This window comes from Canis lupus, chromosome 1 (assembly GCF_048164855.1).
Source record: "Canis lupus baileyi chromosome 1, mCanLup2.hap1, whole genome shotgun sequence".
Classification (NCBI taxonomy): Eukaryota; Metazoa; Chordata; class Mammalia; order Carnivora; family Canidae; genus Canis; species Canis lupus.
The window spans coordinates 117,068,398-117,089,048 of NC_132838.1; the positions used below are offsets into that span (position 1 = coordinate 117,068,398).

General features: G+C 54.0%; 3 protein-coding genes across 4 annotated transcripts; 1 reads left to right on the plus strand and 2 right to left on the minus strand.

Moving 5' to 3' along the window:
• Positions 1-3,198: 3,198 nt before the first annotated feature.
• TBCB (tubulin folding cofactor B) lies at positions 3,199-12,749 on the minus strand. 2 transcript variants are annotated; one of them, XM_072773253.1, is made up of 7 exons: positions 12,537-12,749; positions 12,113-12,237; positions 11,434-11,577; positions 7,681-7,777; positions 6,946-7,137; positions 3,628-3,700; positions 3,199-3,468 (listed from the first exon to the last, which is right to left on the minus strand). In XM_072773253.1, exons 1-7 carry the CDS (start codon positions 12,547-12,549, stop codon positions 3,354-3,356), a joined length of 759 nt encoding a protein of 252 aa, XP_072629354.1. In that variant the 5' UTR covers positions 12,550-12,749; the 3' UTR covers positions 3,199-3,353. The 2 variants fall into 2 exon arrangements, with proteins under 2 accessions (XP_072629354.1, XP_072629443.1); XM_072773342.1 differs by lacking the exons at positions 12,113-12,237; positions 12,537-12,749 and adding an exon at positions 11,855-11,876.
• On the plus strand, positions 12,471-14,079 carry POLR2I (RNA polymerase II subunit I). Its single transcript, XM_072773542.1, has 6 exons — positions 12,471-12,944; positions 13,023-13,077; positions 13,374-13,447; positions 13,533-13,607; positions 13,710-13,761; positions 13,972-14,079. The coding sequence occupies exons 1-6, from the start codon at positions 12,886-12,888 to the stop codon at positions 14,032-14,034; spliced, it is 378 nt and encodes a 125-aa protein (XP_072629643.1). The 5' UTR covers positions 12,471-12,885; the 3' UTR covers positions 14,035-14,079.
• Positions 13,193-20,615, minus strand: OVOL3 (ovo like zinc finger 3). Its single transcript, XM_072773447.1, has 5 exons — positions 19,633-20,615; positions 15,932-16,103; positions 15,792-15,856; positions 14,827-15,028; positions 13,193-14,335 (listed from the first exon to the last, which is right to left on the minus strand). The coding sequence occupies exons 2-5, from the start codon at positions 16,023-16,025 to the stop codon at positions 14,127-14,129; spliced, it is 570 nt and encodes a 189-aa protein (XP_072629548.1). The 5' UTR covers positions 16,026-16,103; positions 19,633-20,615; the 3' UTR covers positions 13,193-14,126.
• Between the last annotated feature and the right edge of the window lie 36 nt (positions 20,616-20,651).

Sequence of the window (20,651 nt, forward strand, 5' to 3'; positions counted from 1 at the left end):
AAAATTCTCTTAATATGTTGGGGGGGGGGGGGAGAGATTTAGCTGTTTAGAAGAGAGAAAAGAAAAAAGGGATATTTTTTCGTGTAAAACGTGAGCGCCTTCACCCGGCTCGACTGCCGGCCAGCAAGCCCAGAGCTGAACCACCCGCCGAGATGCAGGAGCGAGGGAAGACGGCCCCGCCCGCCCCAGGCCACAAAGTGCCCTCGTCTGGGTTTTTCCAAGAGGTTCGGGCGCCCCCGCCAGGACGTGGGTTCCCACCCCGGGATTGCACCCCGCGGGGCCCGGCAGCCGTCCACGCCTGCGCAACGCCGCCCGCCGCGGAGGAGCCCGAATCCCTTCATCCCACAACCCCCCGCGACCTCCGTTTGAGCTTGCGTGGAGCAAAATGAGGCAGAGGTTCTCGCATGGTTTTCTGGGAAATGCAGTTCGCGTGCCAAGCTGGAGCCCCGCCCCGCCCCGCCCCCGCCCCCGCCCCCGCCCCGCGCCCCCGAGACTCCGCGCTTCACCCGGCGCCGCGCGCGGTTCGCTGAGCAGCGCGCTGCTGCCCCCACGTGGCGGCTGAGGGGCTACTGCACGCGTCTGGGACGGTGGGGACGCCTGAGGTTGCAGGGACCTGGGAACCTCTGGGAATCTCCGGAGGGGTGGGGGGCGGTAAGAAATTAGGGGCAGGTCCCGCCGTGGAGATTAAATAAAGCGTTCCCAATGTTGGCTGAAAGTAGTTCTTATACCTACTGCTAATATTTACCGAGTGGGCATTTACCTGCAGCCGACTTCAGCACTTCCTATGCCTTAGCTCACTTAATGCTCACAGCAGCCGTTTTGTCATCAGCCTCAATTTATAGGAATGAAGCTGAGACCCAGAGAGAAGGAACACTTACTTGTTCAGTCACCCTGCAGGACAGCCGGGGTTTGAACCCAGGCTGCCTGGCTTCCGGGTCCGTGCTCTTCCTCAGTGTTACACTCTCCCAACCTCAATAATCCCAAATTTGTAACTGGTATGTGAATCAACTCCAGCAAGCCATTAAGCATGCTCAGTCACTGATTTAGCTCAGCTTCAGCACAAAGGTGGCATTCAGCCTAAGTTTGTGGTTAGCACAGGGATCAAGTTCCTGATGGGCACGATCACCAAAGGGATTATTTCAGGCCTACAAAGCCTTGTCCCTTTTTGTTCAGGTGACTGCTATTCAAATGTCCCTATCCCCATTCCTTCTCTCATACCAGCACCATCCGGCAGATTTGGTGATTTTTGTTTTCCTTCCCCCACTGCCAGCAACTTGATTCATACTTAAGTATCACAGTTAAAAACAAGAGAGAGAGAGAAATTTCTTGATAATTTTTTGTCTCCCTTTAACTCCCAAGCAAGGACTGTGTCCGATTCATGAATGTGTCCCTAGTATCAGGCCTGACATCCACTGGGGGGGGAGGGGTGTTCATAAACTGTACAGAGGGTTGGATATTTACGTCTTCCATCTGCAATGACCTGAAGACTTCTGAAATCAAGGCCCATGGACTCTGGATGAACTTAAATTGGTGGGTGCTGGGGGGAAGTTGGGGGACATCCCCCCTAAGGCTCCTCATTGACATTGAAAATTTCAGTGATATGTGTGTATGTGTCCAGGTGTGTTATCTATTACTGTGGGTGTGTGATGTGAATCTCAGTGTTCCCTGTGTGAGACTGTGTGTGCACTGTAACCTCTCATGTCTGAGTGTGAGCCTCCGGTGTGTGTCTCCAGGGTCTGTGAGTCAGGAGTGTGAGTGTTCTGTGTATCTAAGCAACTGTGTGCATTACAGAGGGCGTCAGAGTATATATACAGCAGGCCGTTTGAGGATGTGAGCAGTACCCCCCAGGATCCCCTCAGCCCTTAAACAGTTCAACTTCATTCTTCCTAGCATGGTTGTGCCTGCCCCGCCTGCTGCTGCCAGCTCCCTCTCCAGAAGCTATAATTAATTGCAACAATTAAGTGGAATCTAGCAGACAGCCACCCCACTGGGAATTACTTTAAAGCGCTAACGAGGCTCCTTGCAGACAGACACACACACACACAGTGGGATTCAGGCTCCCCGGAGGGCAGGGACTGCCTGCGAACAAGTCACACAGCTGAGGGCACAAGATACTTTGCCCAGCTCTATAATCCTAGGGGGGGCTTCATGCTACTTCTAGTCTTCTGATTTCTTTCTTTTTAAAAGTATTATTAAGGGGCGCCTGGGTGGCTCAGTCAGTTAAGCATCTGCCTTCAGCTCAGGTCTTGATCCCAGGGTCCTGGGAGGGAGCCCCATGTCCCTGCTAAGCAGGGAGCCTGCTTCTCCCTCTCCTTCCTGCTCATGCTCTTTCTTCCTATCTCTGTCTCTTTCTCTCAAATAAATATTTTGTAAAAAATAAAAATAAAAGTATTACATGAACAGGTAAGGTCTCCCACCCACAGGAACTGTGGTGGAACTACTTACTGACCCCCAATATTCCTTCTCCCCAGCTTCTGCGGTATAGGAACTTTTTTTTTTTTTTTAAAGATTTTATTTATTTATTCATGGGAGACATAGAGAGAGAAAGAGTCAGAGACACAGGCAGAGGGAGAAGCAGGCTCCATGCAGGCAGACTGCGGTGGGACTCAATCCCGGGTCTCCAGGATCCCTCCCTGGGCTGAAGGCGGGACTAAACCACTGAGCCACCGGGGCTGCCCGATATAGGTACTTCTGATATTTGGGGAGGAACATGGCTGCCCAGAATAAAAACTACATTCCCCGGTCTACAAGTGGCCAGGAGACAAAATTCTGGCCAAGGAAACAGAAACATGTTCTGAGTTGCACATATTTCTTAAGGGCAAGAGGTGTCCTTCCCCTTCCCCTCTCGATGTTGCCTGGAGCTGACGATGTGGGAATTACAAGAAGGAAGAGCAACAAGATACATGTATGGAGACTGGCCTCTGACACAGAGGGATCACCATACCAGCTCTTGGTGGTTACACGAGACTTTACATGAGAAATAAACTGCCTTATTTAAGCCACTATTATTGTGGGCTCCTTTGTTACAGCCGCAAAGCATTACAGTAACTAATAAAGGACAAAAAACAGTCTCATGGGCCCCCAGCTATCAGGTAAGGAATAAAGCCTCGTCCTGCCCAACCTCTACCTCATCCAGCCTATTTCACCCTCACCTATCCCCACCCCCCACGCCACATTCATCAAGTCCTCCAACACCTCTCAGGTTTCCAGGAAATTTAATGCATGAGTCTCAAAAGTCAATAGCAAGGTGAATAAAATAAAAATGGGCTCGGGGAAGAGGGCCATGGGCACACACAGGGAGGGGCAATGAGTAGGCCAGTTAGTTGGAGCTGGGGGATGCCTTTCCTCAGGTGTCACATCTCATCCAACCCGTAGTCTTCCTCAGGAAAGTCCCCCACTGTCACAACCGATGGCTTGACGAAGGCGCCGTACTTGGCCTGGCATTCGAAGTAGCGTTTCCCATTCACACTGCAGGGCAACGTGGGGAGGCAGTGGTCAGAGGGGCCCCAACACTGCTCCCACCCAGGGATGGGTGGGATGCCAGGATGGGCAGGCTCAATCCAAATGCACTTAGACGCAGAAGCACACGTATGCACACATAGATGCCTGAATGGGACCGTTCATTACCTGCCGTCGTTCTTCCCTAGGGGCTCATCATAGCGGACGCCAATCCAGTAGCCAGGCTTGAAATCTGTGAGTCCTGTCCAGGGAGGAAAGCCCAATGAAACTTCTAGCTGCAGTTCATCCCAGATTCATGCCCACTGACTCAGTATAAAGCCTATCCTGGCAAAAACCACTCCTTGCTAGCACCCAGGGCCACCTCCATCTCCTGCCCAGACTAATATGATAGCCTCCTTCATTGGTCTCACTGTTCCTAGCTCAGATCCACTTTTTTTTTTTTTTTTAAGATTTTATTTACTTATTCATGAAAGACACAGAGAGAGAGAGAGAGAGAGAGAGAGACAGAGAGAGGCAGAGACACAGGCAGATGGAGAAGCAGGCTCCACGCAGGGAGCCTGATGTGGGACTCGATCCTGAGACTCCAGGATCACGCCTTGGGCTGAAGGGTGCTAAACTGCTGAGCCACCCGGGCTGCCCTTCTCAGGATCGCTATTTACTCAACATCCTCACTCAGAGGAGTTTTGTAAAAATTTAAAGGAAACAGCACTGCTACCTTGCCTCAAATTCCTCAAAGGCCGCCCATCCCATTCGGCATAAAATCCACACTGCTTACGATCAAATGATTTTTGACAAGGGTGCCAAGACTGTTCAATGAGGAAAGAACAGCCTTTTCAACAGATAGTTCCAGGACAACTAGATATCCACACTCAAGAGAAGGAAGTTGGATTCCTATCTCATGTCACACATGCAAATTAACTCAAAGTAGGTCTAAGACCCATATGCAAAACACATCACTATAAAACTCTTAGAAGAAAATACAGGAGTAAAACTCTGTGACCTTATCTTAGGCCCTGGCTTCTTAGATATAATACCAAAAGTGTAAGCAACAACAACAAAATAAATTGGGACTTTAAAATAATTTTTTTTCTTAAAGATTGTATTTATTCATGAGAGACACAGAGAGAGAGAGAGAGAGAGGGAGAGAGAGAGAGAGGCAGAGGGAGAAGCAAGCTCCGTGCAGGGAGCCCGATGTGGGACTCAATCTTGGGTCTCCGGGATCACACCCTGGGCTGAAGGTGGTGCCAAACAGCTGAGCCACCCGGGCTGCCCCCAAAAATATTTTAAATGTTATGCTTCAAAGGACACGATCAAGAAAGTAAAAAGACAACCAACCCACAGAACGGCAGGAAAAAAAAAAGGAATGGGAGAAAATGTTTGTGAATCATATATTTGATAAGGGAGTTTTATCTAGAATATATAAAGAGGGCAGCCCGGGTGGCTCAGTGGTTGAGCGTCTGCCTTCAGCCCAGGGCGTGACCCTGGAGACCCGGGATCGAGTCCCACGTCAGGCTCCCTGCATGGAGCCTGCTTCTCCCTCTGCCTGTGTCTCTGCCTCTCTCTCTCTGTGTCTCTCGTGAATAAATAAATAAAATCTTTTTAAAAAAATAGAATATATAAAGAATTCTTAAAACTAGGTAAGGGCTGAACTGTGTCTGCCAAAACTTACACGATGATATCCTAACCCCCAGTACTTCAGAATATGACTGTATTTGGAGACAAGGTCTTTAAAAAGGTGGTAAAGTTAAAATGAAGCCATTAGGGTGAGAGATATAATCCAATCTGATTGGTGTCTTTATAAAGAGGAAATTCGGACACACAGACACCGGGGATGTGCCTGCACACAGAGGGAAGAGTGCTGATGAGGACATGGAGAAACCAGAGCCCTCACACACTGCTGGTGAACTATGGTGTGGTACAGCTGCTCCAAAGGTTAAACAGAGCTACCGTGTGACCCAGCAATTCCACTCCTTCTGCAGAGAAATGAAAATATGTGTCTGCACAAAAACCTATTCAATGTCCACAGCAGGGGCACCTGGGTGGCTCAGGGGTTGAGCATCTACCTTTGGCTCAGGTTGTGATTCCAGGGTCCTGGGATCCAGTCTCGCACTGGGCTCCCCATAGGGAGCCTGCTTCTCCCTCTGCCTATGTCTCTGCCTCTTGTGAATAAATAAATAAAAATCTTAAAAAAAAAAAAAGAATGTCCATAGCAGTATTATCCATAATAGACAAAAAAGTGGAAAGGACTCAAAAATCCATCAGCTGATGAACGAATGTATAAAATGAGGTGTACCCAACCAATGCGGCATCATTTGGCTATAAAAAGAGACAAAACAGGACGCCTGGGTGGCTCAGCGGTTGAGCGCCTCCCTTCGGCCCAGGGCATGATCCTGGAGTCCCGGGTTCGAGTCCCACATCGGTCGGGCTCCCTGCATGGAGCCTGCTTCTCCCTCTGCCTGTGTCTCCGCCTCTCTGTGTGTGTGTCATGAATAAATAAATAAAATCTTAAAAAAAAAAAAAAGAGAGAGACAAAACCCTGACATAGGCTACAACACGGATGAAGCCTGAGAACGAAGTGAAACAAGCCAGTCACGAAAGACCGCCTACTATAGGATTCAGTTTATGTGAAACGTCCAAAATAGGCAGGTCTACAGAGTCAACATCGACTAGTGGCTGCCCAGGACTGGGGGAGTCGAGGCTTCAGAAATGGGGAGTGGCTGCTAATGATTATGGGCTTTCTTCCCGGGGAGATGGAAATGTTCTAAGACTGGTGACGGCTGCACACTTCTGTGAGCACACGTAAGACCAACGACTTGTATACTTTAAGTTTCACGGTATTTGAATTACACCTCAATGCAGCTGTTATAAAAACAAACCCCTCCCTGCTCCCCACTGTCTTCAAGGCCCTGCACGTCCACGTGCCTGTGCTCCTGCCCAGACCTCACGTCTTACCTCTCCCCCCATGTCCTCCCCACTCCCCACTCCCGCTGACTTCCTCTCTCCCCCTTGGATGGGCCCAGCCAGGCCCAGCCTGTCCTAGCTCCTGGGCCTCTGGGCCTCTGCACTCACCATGCCCTCTGGCGGGAGCACTGGACCCCCTCCTCACCCTTTCTCTCACACAGCGCCCCCCCTCCCAGGAAGCTCCCCCCATCACCCACAGGAGGGCAGGGCAGAGCAGGTGCTGCCGCTCAGCTCACACAGCCCCACCCTCATCACCCAGGCCCCTGCCTCCCCCATCTCAGCTCTGACCCTGCGCCCTGTGCATTCACCATTCACCTCAGAACCAGCCCCTCTGGCCTCCACCTCCTCTCACAACCCCACTGTTTTGCCTCTGCCCCCCACTTCCCTGCCAGGAACACTCTGGGCCGTCACTGTCATTGCTGGGTCTGTCTTCCTGACCGGCCCGGCCTGGGATCTCCCTGAGGGGCCCAGTCTCCAGCATCGCCCACCTCAGGGCTGAGCACAAGGCCTCAGTGGGCCACGTACCTACATACATGACGGTGCCCCGGCGAGGGGGCTGCCCAGGCGCCCGCACTTCACAGCGGCTGCCCACGGGGATGGCACTGGCCTGGGTCTTCTCCTCGTTCAGGCGCTGGGAGGCCTCGGCCTCCTGCTGTGCCCGCTCCTCTTCGTTGTACCGGCCCAGCTTGCTGCGCTTCAGGAAGGAGCGGACGGAGTCTGAGGGCGGGGTGGGGGACAAGGCTTAGACTGCTTGCCCTGGTCTCATGGGACAACTTGCCACCCACGCAGGGCCAACATTCAGAAGAAACTCTTCTGTTCTGGCCCCCTGGGCCTCCCCACAATCTAGATGCTGCCTCCTGTCTTCCCATGACCCCACCTTCCCACGTCCCTTCAGCATCATATTCCCTCCACCCAGCCTCTCGTCTCACCCGCTACACATCTGATCTGTTCTGCTCATGCCACCGTGTGACACTAACTTCCCCGCTACGTGTGACCCCCCTAGACTCCCCTCTCATGCTCCCTCTGCCTGCCCACACTCCCTCACACCTCCCAGCCCCCATTCACACCCCACGCCCTGTGCCCCTGCAAGCCCTATCTGTACCCACAACAAACCCATCCCACGCCCTCCACCTGCCATGTCTGTCTGTCCCCACTGCCCACACCACCGGCCCCCCTCCCCTGTCTGCCCCCCACCTCTGTCCACTGGCACAGACTCCTTCTGGCCCCCACAGGCCCCCATCCAACCTCCTGCGCCTGTACCTTGCCTCTGGTCGTAGGCTTCTTGTGAGATCTGGTATTTCTCCACCTTGGACACATCCTCATACTCCCCAAGGCGGGCACCACTGTGGTCAATGACCTGTAGTGAGGGGAGCGATGTCAGGGGGGATCCAGCCTGGCCTGGGAGGCTTGGGATGCTGGAGGCAGGGGTTGCACACTGGAGCATTCCCGGGATTTAAGTCTCTCCATCTAGGAAAGACCATATTCCTCTACCCTCACCTTTACCCAGGGCTCCTCTCCTCTCCTGAGCCCAGCAGAAGGGGTGAGAACACATGTCCACACTGGCCATCTCCCCTCCCTCGCCCCCATCCAAGCCCTCAGAGGCTGGATCTGGACCCAGACAATCCCCACATGCTGCCGCCAACATCACTGGTGGTCCAAGATCATTGGAATGGAAGACAGAGCTCAAGTCTTGCTCATGAGACTTCTGGGCAGCACATCTGTCCCTCTCTGGGTCTCTGGGACCCTCCTAAGCTGGACCCAACCTCCGGCCTCCCCTGAAGCTTCTCTTCCTGTCTGTCCCCCCAATATTCACTCACTCACTGCTGCTATGCTCTTCTGTAGCCCCAGCTGGGCTCCGTGCTGGGTGCTAGGGACACAAGCTCATCTGCTGGCAGCCCGACCACAAACAAACACATGCACGTACTAAACACCAGATGACAAGGTGCTACGTAGATAAATACCACCAAGAGGCTCAGGAGCATGAGAGGGTGGTCAGAGTAGGTTTCCGAAGGGAGGGGATGTCTGAGCCAAGGCCCAAAGGCTGAGAAGGAAGGACAGACACCAAATCTTGGTGCAGAAATGACCTTAGCCCTTTTCAGGAACAGCAGGGATGCCATCGTAGCTGGAGCGGAGACCCAGGGGAAGGTGGGAGACACAACGGGTCACTGTGGACTTTGGTTTTCACCCAGATCGAGATGCAGCCAGGGAGGCGCTGAGCCAGGAGCGCCCTGACCCAACTCGGAGCATCACAGGCTCCTTCTGGGGAGCAGACTGCAGAGGGCCCAGGGGTGAGAGGATGGAGGCTGGGCCAGGGCAGGGGCAGTGGGGGAGAAGAGTGCTAGTCAGGATCACTAAGAATTTCTACTTTCTATATTAAAGATCTTGTGAATTTGACGTGGGTATTATTATAAGCAAAAAATGTAGATAACGTTATATATGTGTGTGTATATATACACACATAAATAAACATACACACACACAGATATATATATATATATAAACATTTTAAAATTGTTTTTAAGTTGGGACGCCTGGGTGGCTCAGTGGTTGAGCATCTGCCTTTGGCCCAGGGCGTGATCCCGGTGTTCCGGGATCAAGTCCCACATTGGGCTCCCTGCATGGAACCTGCTTCTCCTTCTGCCTGTGTCTCTGCCTCTCTCTCTCTCTGTCTCTCATGAATAGATAAATAAGATTTTTTTAAAAAATTGATTTAAAATAATCTCTATGTCCAACATGGGGCCTGAACTCACAACCCTGAGATCAAGTCACATGCTCTACCAACTGAGCCAGTCAGGCACTTCAAATATATAGGTAAAAAAAACAAACAAACAAACAAAAACAAATATATAGGTAATATTTATAAACAGAAAAAGAATTTAAAACAACAAAAAAAAACCTCCCCAGAGGCTCTGCCTCTGGGAAACCTTCCTCAAATGACCTCAGAAGTTAAAGGCATGTCTACACCTGAATCCATGTGTGAAAACCTCTTGTTGGAGGATGCCATGACCTACACCCGACCCACCAGTGTGCGGAGGCTGAGGCTGCCCCGGTCAGCCCAGGGACTCCGTCCTGTGCCCAGCACGATCCTGACCCATTCCCACTATGATCCAGGCCCCACCGCACCACCTGGACGGTGGAAGCAGCCCCCTCCCAGGTCTCCCTACTCCTCTTGTCTTCTGTAGCCTGCTCCCCACACACAGTCAGAGGGAGCCTACGAACATCTGAGTCAGGCCAGGACTCTGCTGCCTCGGAGCCCTCCCCTGCCTCCCCTGGTTCCCACTTCCCCCTGCCAGAGGAGAGGCCCCTCTTCAGCTCCTGTACCTAACTGAGCTCCCTTCCACCCCATGTTTGCACATGCTGGGCCATTTCCTGGAGTGCTCTTGTCTCTTCTTCAGTTTTTTTTTTTTTAATATTTTTTAAAATTTTATTTATTTATGATAGTCACAGAGAGAGAGAGAGAGAGAGAGAGAGAGGCAGAGACATAGGCAGAGGGAGAAGCAGGCTCCATGCACCGGGAGCCCGACGTGGGATTCGATCCCGGGTCTCCAGGATCGCGCCCTGGGCCAAAGGCAGGCGCCAAACTGCTGCGCCACCCAGGGATCCCTCTCTTCTTCAGTTAACTCTTCCTATTCTCCAGGTCTCTGCTCAGGCGTCACCTCTTCCAGGAAGTCCTCCCAGACCTCACTGATAGGTCAAGTCCCCCAGTATCGGCTCTCTCGGCTCTGTGATCTCTTCCTAATGGCCCCCGTGTCTCTGACATTTCATGTTTCTTCCTGTGAATATCTTGCTAACATCTACCTCACACACTGGACAGAGCTAAAAACAGAGACCTCTTCAGACTTGGCCTTTGGCATGACACAAATGCTCAAAAAACACCTAGGAGGTAAAAAAGGAACCAGTTCTCTGAGCATACTGACTCCCACAGTCATGCAGACTGAGGCGATAATTCTAACTATAGTTCATTCTTAGGAAAATAAATTTCAGTAAATTTTTTATTTTGCAAAATGAAGTTAATTACACCATTTTCTGAGTCTTATTTTATGGATTCAGTTCAGTATTCAACAATGATTCATTGAGCATCTTCTCTGTCCTCGGCATTATTCCAGCTGCTGGCGGAAATGCACAGTATGTTACAGGGTGCTAGGAGCTAAGGACAAAAATCAAGTAAAGTGGAAAACAGAGAAGATTTAAATTTCATACTGAGATCTATGAAGGCCTCACATTTGGAGGGTGACATTTAGTGGAGGGGGCGCCTGGGTGGCTCAGTTGGTTAAGCATTCAGCTAGGGTCAGGATCCCAGGGTCCTTGGATCGAGCCCCACATCTGGCCCCCTGCTCAGCACGGAGTCTGCTTCTCCTTCTCCCTCTATCTGCTCATGCTTTCATGCTTTCTCTTTCTCTCCCTCCCTCAAATAAATAAATCTTAAAAAAAAGAAAAAAAAAAAGACTGGAAGGGTGGGGTGAGCCATGTGAAGCCATATAAAAAAGAACGATGTGAGTGTGGGGTACACAGCATATGCAAAGGCCCTAAGGTGAAGGTTACCTGGGATACTGGGATGTCTGAGGAGTAAGGGGGGGACAGAGAGGAGGATGTGAGTTGATGCATGCAGAGGCCCTCCGTGTTCCAACTTCTCCCAACAGGTCCAGTCTCATCACTTACCCTGACCCCCCTCACACTCTATGCTGTTCCCTCCACCTGGCATGCCCCTCCCGCTCCTTATCTTAAGTTGTCCTTTCCTCATCTTTCGGGTCTCAGCTCAGGCATCCCTTCCTTCAGGAGGCCCCTTCTGATACTTCTAGGAGGAGTGTCAGGCACCTCTCTGGGCGCCCCCAGTTCCCTGGGCCTTTCCCAGCCCGGATCGGCCCCCTCTGCTTGTCACTGTCCAGAGATGGCTAGGTGTCTCTCCCTGCTGGACTGGGGGCTCCACGAGGGGAGGGCCTATCCTGGTTATCACACAGAGCAACGTGCAGCCAAGTATTTGTTCAATAAATAAATGAATGAGGGGGGTCTCACGTGGATGCGGCAGCCGTCGTCTACGGGGTACGAACCCAGCAGCGCATCCTCCTGGTCCAGCTTGCTGTAGAACTTGTCGTCAGCTCCATACAGCTCCAGTTCCATGCAAGACGCAGGACTGCCCACCACCAGCTCTAGTTTACACTGCGCGGGGAGCAGCCGGTGGAAGCCGGTGGAAGCCGTCAGCGGCCCCACCCTCTGCCCGGGGGCTCCACCCCTCGCTACATACATTCGCAGGTTTGTACTTGCGAATTTATTTATTTATACATTTTTTAAAGTAAACTGTACGCCCAACGCGGGCCTCGGACTCACGAGCCGAGATGGAGAATCGCCAGCTCTTCCAGCTGAGCCCGCCAGGCGCCCCGAGGGTCCGCCCCTTGCAACGACCATCACCCCATCCCCGCTCCTTCAAGGGACCCACCATTTAGGAGCCACCCGGTTATCCTTGGCCACGCCCTATGCAACCTCTAATTTTCCCTGGCTTCGCCCCCCATTTCTGGAACTTCAGGTTCGCCCCCACCCCATCCGCCCGCGGCCCAGCCCCCAGGCGGTTCAACCCGGGTTGGTCCCGGCCCCTCCTCGCGGTCGGGAAGCCCCTCCGTGCCTTCCTCGCCCCGCCCCCTCACACCTACGCCCCGCCCCCGGGCCCCGCCCCCGGGCCCCGCCCCCACGGCCACACCTTGAACTCCGCTATGGTGAGGCTGCGACTGTACCGCTTTTCAGAGCGGAAGCTGTTGAGAGAGCTGCTGATGAACACGGTCACGGTGGGCGCCGACAAGCCCGTCACCTCCATCTCGCCGCGCCCTGCCGGGGTCCGCAGCCCGGTCGGTCGCCTCACACCGGCTCCGCAGCCGCCGCCGCCGCTTCTGGGATATCGGCCCCGCCCCCTGCTCCCGACCCGGCCAATCCTCGCCCTCCCGCGAGCAGGGCCCGCCAATCGCCGCCGTCCCTTTCCACGCCAGGAAGAGGCCTCCCCCGTGCTCTTGGGTGGGCCCAGCCAATCCCGAGAGGCCTTCCATGGAGCACAGTTCTTCCAATAGCCGCCCGGGAAACGGCCCGGCGGACGGAGGCTGAAGCCCCCAGGAAGGACTGGCAAGAGTTACCTCGTCCGCGCATGTGCACTGGCCGTCAGCCAGGGACTGCAATGGCTTCATTCATGCTCCGCGCCTTGCTTATTACGAGAAGCATCGTGTTCCTGGCTCTCGTCCCATACTGCTCTACAAACTGGGGAAGCGAGGCTCGAAAGTCGGAAACAATTACCGCAGGATATCGGAAAAATTAAAGCAAGTTGTTAATGGAACCTCGGCGCAGAGAGACAAGCACAAAGCCACTGGGAGCCGGTGCACGTGTTAGCCCCGCCCCGCCGTAGCGCGAAGCAACTAGGCGTGACCCTTCCCGCGACCCGTCGCGCGGCGGAGCCAGGGCGCAGGGCTCGACGGGCCCGGCGTCGCTATGGAGCCAGACGGGACCTACGAGCCCGGTTTCGTGGGTATTCGATTCTGCCAGGAATGGTGAGGCCGGGGCTGCGAGTGCGCGAGGGGAGCAAGTAACGGCCCCAGGACTGACCTCTGGCTTCCTCCTCCCCGCAGTAACAACATGCTTTATCCCAAGGAGGACAAGGAGAACCGCATCCTGCTCTACGCGGTGAGCGCGGGCGGCCGCGGCGACGGGGTCCCCCCAGAACGGTCCCCGGTTCTCGGCGTGGCCCCAACCTACTCCACGTGCCCCTTACCCCTCTCTACGCCCCCTTCGTGTTTTGGTCTCCTTTTCTATCCCCTGGGTGAACCCTAGTCTCTTGTGTGGCCCATCCCGGAGGTGATTCCCAACATACTCCGTTACCCCAACTTGGAGACCCCGTGATTTAGTCATGGCCCAGCCTTCCCTTCCAGTCCCCCCCGGATCTCTCCGTGACCCCCTCCCGCCACGCTCGCCCTCTCTAGTGCCGGAATTGCGATTACCAGCAGGAAGCCGACAACAGCTGCATCTATGTCAACAAGATCACGCACGAAGTGGAGTGAGTGGCAGGACTAGAGCCTGGGGACGGGGTTGTTGGCTGGGGAGCCTCATCTGGGCCTAACTATTCACTTCTGCTCCCCCAGCGAACTGACCCAGATCATCGCCGACGTGTCCCAGGACCCCACGTTGCCGCGGACCGAGGACCACCCGTGCCAAAAGTGAGCGCGCTGTTGGTGCTGGGGATGGAGAGCGGCTCGTCCTTAACGGGTGGACGGAGGAGGGGAGGGTATGGTAGGCTGAGTGGCTGCCTGTCCTCCCAGGTGTGGCCACAAGGAGGCGGTGTTCTTCCAGTCACATAGTGCCCGGGCTGAGGTGAGTGGCAGGAGGACTTTGCGCGTCGCAGGGTTGGCCCTCCCCGGGCAGGGATGCCAGTATTGGGGGGAACCTTGCCCTTCCGGGTGTCCCCCTTCCCAATGGGGAAAGCCCCTTTGCCTGTTATCTCGGAGTGAGGGTCTGCTGGATGTTCTGTGTTGTACCCTTCTGTGAGGTCCAGACCCTTCCTAACTGCAACCTTTCTGCCAGGACGCCATGCGCTTGTACTACGTGTGCACGGCCCCACACTGTGGCCACCGCTGGACCGAGTGAACTATCCTCCCCTGTGTGTAATAAATACTGTGTTTTGTGCGTGCATTTCCTGCATTTATTTGCCTCTCGTGAGTTGTGTGGGATGCACATTCTCAGGCAGCGTGATGTAGAGCACGGTGCTGCACGTAGGTGTCGGGCCTCGAGCAGGTGAAGCCACAGTCCTCACACACATGCAGCTTCTCACGGCGCTCACGGTAAGCATAGCTGGCCGGCTGCCCGTGCACCTTGGCGAGATGAGCTTCAAGGGAGCAGCGCTGTGTAAATGCTTTCCCGCAAGCTCCACAGCGGAACGGCCGGATCCCTGTGCAGAAGGGCAGAGGGGGGAGGACAGACAGGGGAGTGGCCTCCAAACCAAAGCCTTCCCACCCTGCCTTCCAGGAACATTCCTGCATCCCTAATCCTAGTTGTCCAGACTCCTCTGCTCACGTCCCGTGTGCTACCTCCACCCAGTGCAAACATGGGCCAGACACGTGTGTTCCCCCTCTGCTCATCAGGAGTTTCCTTCCCCGGGGGTAGAAGGAAGGACGCTTTGCCTTACATCTTTCTGTTTAGGACTTAAATCATGTAACTACTACGGTCTTCATCTGTACCCCTCAGCAGGCTGCTACCCTGGCACCACCTTATACCTACTGGCTGGGATCCTTAAATAGGTTTTCCAAGCCTCCTGGTGGCTGAGTCTCCACCCCAAAAACACAAATGCTGGAAACTCCACATCCTGGGGACCTTTCTCCCTATTTTGTTCCCAACCTTCCTGGGGCCCAACCGCCTTTCCCTATCCCTGCCCCTCCTCACCAGTGTGAGTCCTCATGTGACGCTTGAGGTCGAAGGCATCGTGAAAGCCTTTGCCACAACAGCGGCACACATGGCGACGTGCAGGGCTGTGGCACTTGAGGTGCCGTGTCAGCATGCGCTGCAAAGGGAAGGCCTTGGGGCAGAGTGGGCAGCCAAGCGTCCCGGGGCCCCTGGGACTGGAGGCCAGACTGCCCTGCCTCGGCTGTGGGAGGCACATGGGAGTTAGACCCCCTGGGTGGGGCAAACGGAATACCTAGAACCAGGAACCAAGGAGGTCTGGGAAGGCCCGAGACTGTTCTTTGTGTGTGAAAATGCTACGCTCTCTCCAAGGCCTTCCCTGGCCCTTCCCCATTGCCTTTACCCTGCTTTATATTTCTCCATAGCACATCTTCCAACATAATATATATTTTTCTAATTTTATTATCTATAGCTATAGCCCCCACCAGCTCCAGGAAGGAATGAATTTTTGTCTCATTCCTGGTAAATATCCATTGAGGAAAGCCGTTCCTGGCTTTCAACAAATACTGATATAATCTCAGTCACATATATAATCTGGCTAGTGCTTTCCTTCTTCCAGGTCATGCACAGCTGAATACCCCTTCAGAGGGTCCCCAGCCTTCCCCCACCCCCCATCTTGTTCCTGTCACTTTTGTCTGATCTGACATAAAGCAAATCACCATCCACTTGGCTTGAATCTTGTTTTGCCCCACTGGACAGAGAGACCTCTGGGGGTAGGAAATGTGGCTGCCCGCTCGGGAAATGGTGCCTGGGCTGAAGCCTAACAGTGAGCTCTATTAAGAAAGGAAAGGCATTTCCAGCAGAGAGAACAATAGATGGAAAGGTCCTGAGGCTGGAGAGGCATGTGCAAATGGGCTCAGGAAGTAAGGGGCAGTCAGGTTCTGTCTTAGCTGAGAGTGGGCAGGGATGAAACTGAGCAGGGTCCTGTGGTCCAGCTGCAGACTCACCGCCGCCCAAGAGTCCCGGAGGCCAGGAGATTGGCGTGCTGGTGGGCCCTGCTGGTTGCTGCAGTCTGAGGAGAGAAACCCAGATGGTGATGCTTTGTGTTTCACCTACCCTTCACCTCCAGGCCCAGTGAGGGGCCCACCTGGAACATAGGCATCTCCTCGAAGCTGGTCAGGCAGGTGGCCCCAGTTGGGTGGCTGTGGACGCCGACTCCTGACCAGGAAGGCACGGGGCATCACCTCCAGGAATGGTGAGATGGCCTTAGACGGATGCCTGCCTCTTCCACTTGCAGGCACACCTCAGCCCCAGGATGACTAGGAGGGGGAAGGGAAGGAGGGAGGAGGGAGCCTTGGAGGAACCTCATTCTCTCCATGCAAATTTTGTGACCAGCCCAGGGAGCTGACTTAGCTGGCTCCAGTTACCTCTGCCCCAGGACCCACCGTTCCTCTCCCTTCTACACCAGGTTCCTGAGGGCACTTTCCTGCCACCAAGGGCCTGCCAAGTGCTAGGACCCCCCAAGACCATAAGCAAGGGCAAGATTGGAGCCTAGACAGCTCCTGGAAGGGGGAAAAAAGAGACTGGGGGGGGGGAGGGGCTGTCTTCTCAAAGTAGCAGCAGGGCCCAGGACCTGAGGGTCTGTTTGCCAGGCAAATCAGCCGCCAATCGGACATCCAACAGCCTGCTTGGTTATTCAAATCACAGCAGCTGTCTGAGGAAGCTGAGGGGGTGGGGTGGGGTGCTGTGATTGCTTGCCCCAGAGGGTGGAGGGACAGTAGGGTCCAGCAGGTAAGGACAAAGGGAGGATAGAGGCTATGCATCTTCCAACAGGAGACTCTACTTCTCAGATTCTCAGACGCCCAGAGCGGACGTTCAGGCCAGAAGCTGTTGAGGTGTAGCAGGTATTAAAATATTGGTGCGTTAAAAAAATAATAATAATAAAATAAATAAATAAAATATTGGTGCGTTAGTAGCCCAGCTCCTAGTGCTTGCCTGCCACACCACTTCCCCACTGTCCCACAGTCCAGGAGCCAGAGGGGGTCACCTGACACAGCCAGGGCCTCCCAGAACCCACCCCCACACACTAGCGAGTGAGTCTTGTTCTAGACTGATCGTTGTCTGACTTCTTAACCAGTGGTTAAGGATTTTTAATATTCTCTGTGCAGTTACTTCCTCTCATTTATCCAGTCAGCAATTTCCTGAGCTCCAACTATGGGCCAGGCTAGCTCAGCACTAAAAACGAGCACATAACTTAGCCCACGGGGGAGACACACCAGTAACAGCCCAGAATGACAGGTTATGATGGGGGATACACAGGCAAAGTGATTCCAACTGCAATAGAGAAAACTCATGGGGCTCAAGGGAGCCCAGAAGAGGCTCCTGATCCAGCCTAAATGTTCAGAGATGACTGCTGGGGTGTAGCTCTGGAGGATGAGGTTTCTGGTGAAAGGGGGAGGGTGTTCCAGGCAGAGGGAACAGTCTAGACAAAGGTTCAGTGGTGAGAGCAGTGTTATTTCTTCACACTCCCTAAGCGTCAGTCCTGCTGATTCATTTGGGGCAACAAGGGAGGCAGAACTGACAGCCTATCAGCCCAGAGCTTTGCCACTTTATCTCTACAGGACCCAGGCAAGTCACTTCTTGCTAAGCCTCAGTTTCTTCGCCTGGAAAATGGGACAAATGTGTCTCCCTATCACTGGTTTGTGTCAAAGATCCATGTAGATCATGTGGGGAGAATGCTTAGCATGCAGCATATGAACAGGGTGGTTGTTAGGAAGGCTTGAGGGGTAGCTAGGCAAGCATCTGAGTTTCAATCAGCCCATCTGGAAAATGGGGTTTGAAGTGTCTCCATCTCACAACTGTGGATTTCACACAGCCGTGGCTGTCCAGCGTGGGAGCACAGGGCGGAAGTCACACTGATGAGCTGGCAAATGGTTGGGGGGAGCCATTGTCTCTTTCCAGGTGCCCAGGTCTCCCTGCCCAGCACCATGTCTCTTGGGGCAGCTGGTTCCTATAATACTGAAAACACACTAGGGAAGAAATCCAGGGCTGGGGAGCTGGATTGCCCCCAGGCCCTCTCTGTCCCATTCCTCCCCGCTCTGCATCCTGGGAGGCTGACTGGGGTGGGCCACATCATCTGGGCTCCCATGCCCCTGGCTCCCAGGAGGACTTGGACAATGGGGAGCCCCCTAGAAGATGGGGGAGCAGATTCCCCCAACTCTTTCCCTATGGAGTTGCCAGGCACTCGGCTCCCCTTAGGGCAGCCCGCTCTCCAGGCCTGGCTCTTCTGGGTCCCACTTTGCCCCCTTGTGGCTCCAGCTCTCCGGGTACCAGTCCAGGATACTGTACCAGCCCTGTGATTTCCTGGTTCCCTGCCCACTTCTTTGCAAATGATCCCTTCACCAAACTGTCTTTGAAATACCCCATGTGTGGGGCAGCCCGGGTGGCTCAGCGGTTTAGCACCGCCTTCCGCCCAGGGCGTGATCCTGGAGACCCGGTATCGAGTCCCACGTCGGGCTCCCCGCATGGAGCCTGCTTCTCTCTCTGCCTTTCTCCTGTGTTTCTCATGAATAAGTAAAATCTTTAAAAAATACCCCGTGTGAGCATGCTGGCCTCTTCCTGCTGGGACCCTGGGTCCCCAAACTGCACGCGCACACATTCATCAGCAGTGGCTTCTTAACCAATTTGTCCAAGGAGAGTCTGGTCTTTCCAGGGCTGAAGAGCTTAGTATTTTTTTTTAATTAATTAATTTATTTATGATAGTCACACACAGAGAGAGAGGCAGAGACACAGGCAGAGGGAGAAGCAGGCTCCATGCACCGGGAGCCCGACGTGGGATTCGATCCCGGGTCTCCAGGATCGCGCCCTGGGCCAAAGGCAGGCGCCAAACCGCTGCGCCACCCAGGGATCCCTGAAGAGCTTAGTATTAAGTGGAGAGCGGTAGACACACTGGGTCCTCTCTACAAGCCCCCCTCCTCTTGGGCTGAGAACCCTTTTGTTTGAACAGTGGTATGTCCAGGACAGATGGCTGGTCCAAGCAAGTCAAAGCAATCTCCATTCTTTTTGCCCCCAACTACTCTAGAAGGGGAAGGGTCTAGGAAGGCTTAGGACTTTCCTCACTACCCTGGCAGCTGCCCTCCTTTGGGCCTGGTTGGGTGAGGGCGTACTGCTGAGTGCTGGTATGGCAGCCGTATGGCGGCCAGGAGGGCCTAAGCTGGAGGTGGAACTCCAACTCATAGGGTAACAAAGCAGGAACATAAGAATAACAAGTATCCCTACAGCTTGGACCCCCCCCAAGCCAGCTGTTTGCTACGTGGGACTCGAAGGATGCAGGTGAGAGGAGGGGTACATTCCACAAAGGCTCAAGATGGTCTTCTGGGTGTTCAGGGGCCTAGATGCCAAGCCTTGCCTCAAGGATCTTAGAGGACTGTGGCCAGGCAAGACAGGGGCAAGGAGAATGGGTCCCCAGTGGCCTGTAACCTGTGGGGCTGGGCAGGGAGTCTCCGGTGGGGCAGGGAGAGGGACTTCAGGAAATAATACTGGGCATCTCCTTAAATACCAAGATCAGGCATCTGATTTAGGGGGGGAAATTGTGCTGTGAAAGTTTCTTGGATTTAAATGTCATAAAGCAATGAAGACCCCGCCCCTTGAACCCCATTCTTCCTCCCACCTCCTCTCTTGCCTTCTTCATTCCGGTCACATACATTTGACCCCCTCAATGCGGTTGCATTGGCTATTGTCTGCTTGGATACTTCCCCAAGATGTCTATGTGACCTGTGCCTTCTCTCAAAGGTCACCCCGAGAGGCCTTCGCCGGCCCATCAACCAGCAGTTAACTCCCTCAGCTTACCCAGTTCCACAGATATTTTAATTCCTATTTGGTCTCTAGAAGGCTAATGCCATGAGGGGAGATGCTTTGCTGGTCTTGTTCCTTATCCTGTAGATGTAGACAGATACAAGTACCCAGCAGAGTTTTTTGAACGTACAGTTGGTGCTGATGTGTGTCAGTGTTTAGGGAGACAGCAGAGGACCATGTTCTTATGCTGAAGGGTCTGGCTCTGGCACTAGGCAAGTCCAGGTTTGAGTCTCAGCTCTGTGGAATCCGGGGCAAGACTGGCTCTCTCTGAGCAGAGGAAGTCAGGCAAGTAGTGGTTCAGGCCACAGCAAGCCACGTGGCAAGGCTGTGTTTTAGGAGGGGGCCCTGCCCTTGCTGGGTTCCTCTTCATAGAGAATTGGGGCAGTGGGGGCTTTTGTGGTCACAAGAGTGGCCTTCTTGGCAGACATGCCACATGGCTAGATGCCAGCCGCCTGGGGAAGCTGGTACCAGAGCTGGCAGCTTAGGAGATGAATCTGGATGTAGTCTTCCCACTGGACAAAGAAGAATTTGTCCCAGCTGCTGGATGGCCTGGGCATGCGGCCCGACTGTCCAGTCAGTGGGCTTGCTGGTCTCTCAATCCCCCTGTCACAGATGGGAGACAAAAGCCTGGGCTTGGCCTGGCAGTGGTGTAGCAGGTGTGTCCTGAGCCAGGGTCTGGCACCTGGTGACGGCAGTGGCTCCAGTACATTCTGGCACTGGTAAGGGGCAGAGGAAGGGTGTGCCCTCTCCTTGGGGAATAGTTAGGCCCCACCTTGGGGAATAGCAAGGACCACAACTGATCCCATAGTGGCTCAGCAGAGATGGGAGACATGGGATCCAGCTGTTGGGATCATCATTACTGCAGTTCCTGTATTTCTTGGGAATGTTGGTCCCATTGACGGAGTCCTGGAACAAGGCAGGGCACTGGGGCTGACATCCTCCAGGGGAGACAGGCAGGGGACAAGCAGGTGAGGGTACAATGCTGGGCAGCCAACACCTACGGCACACAAATT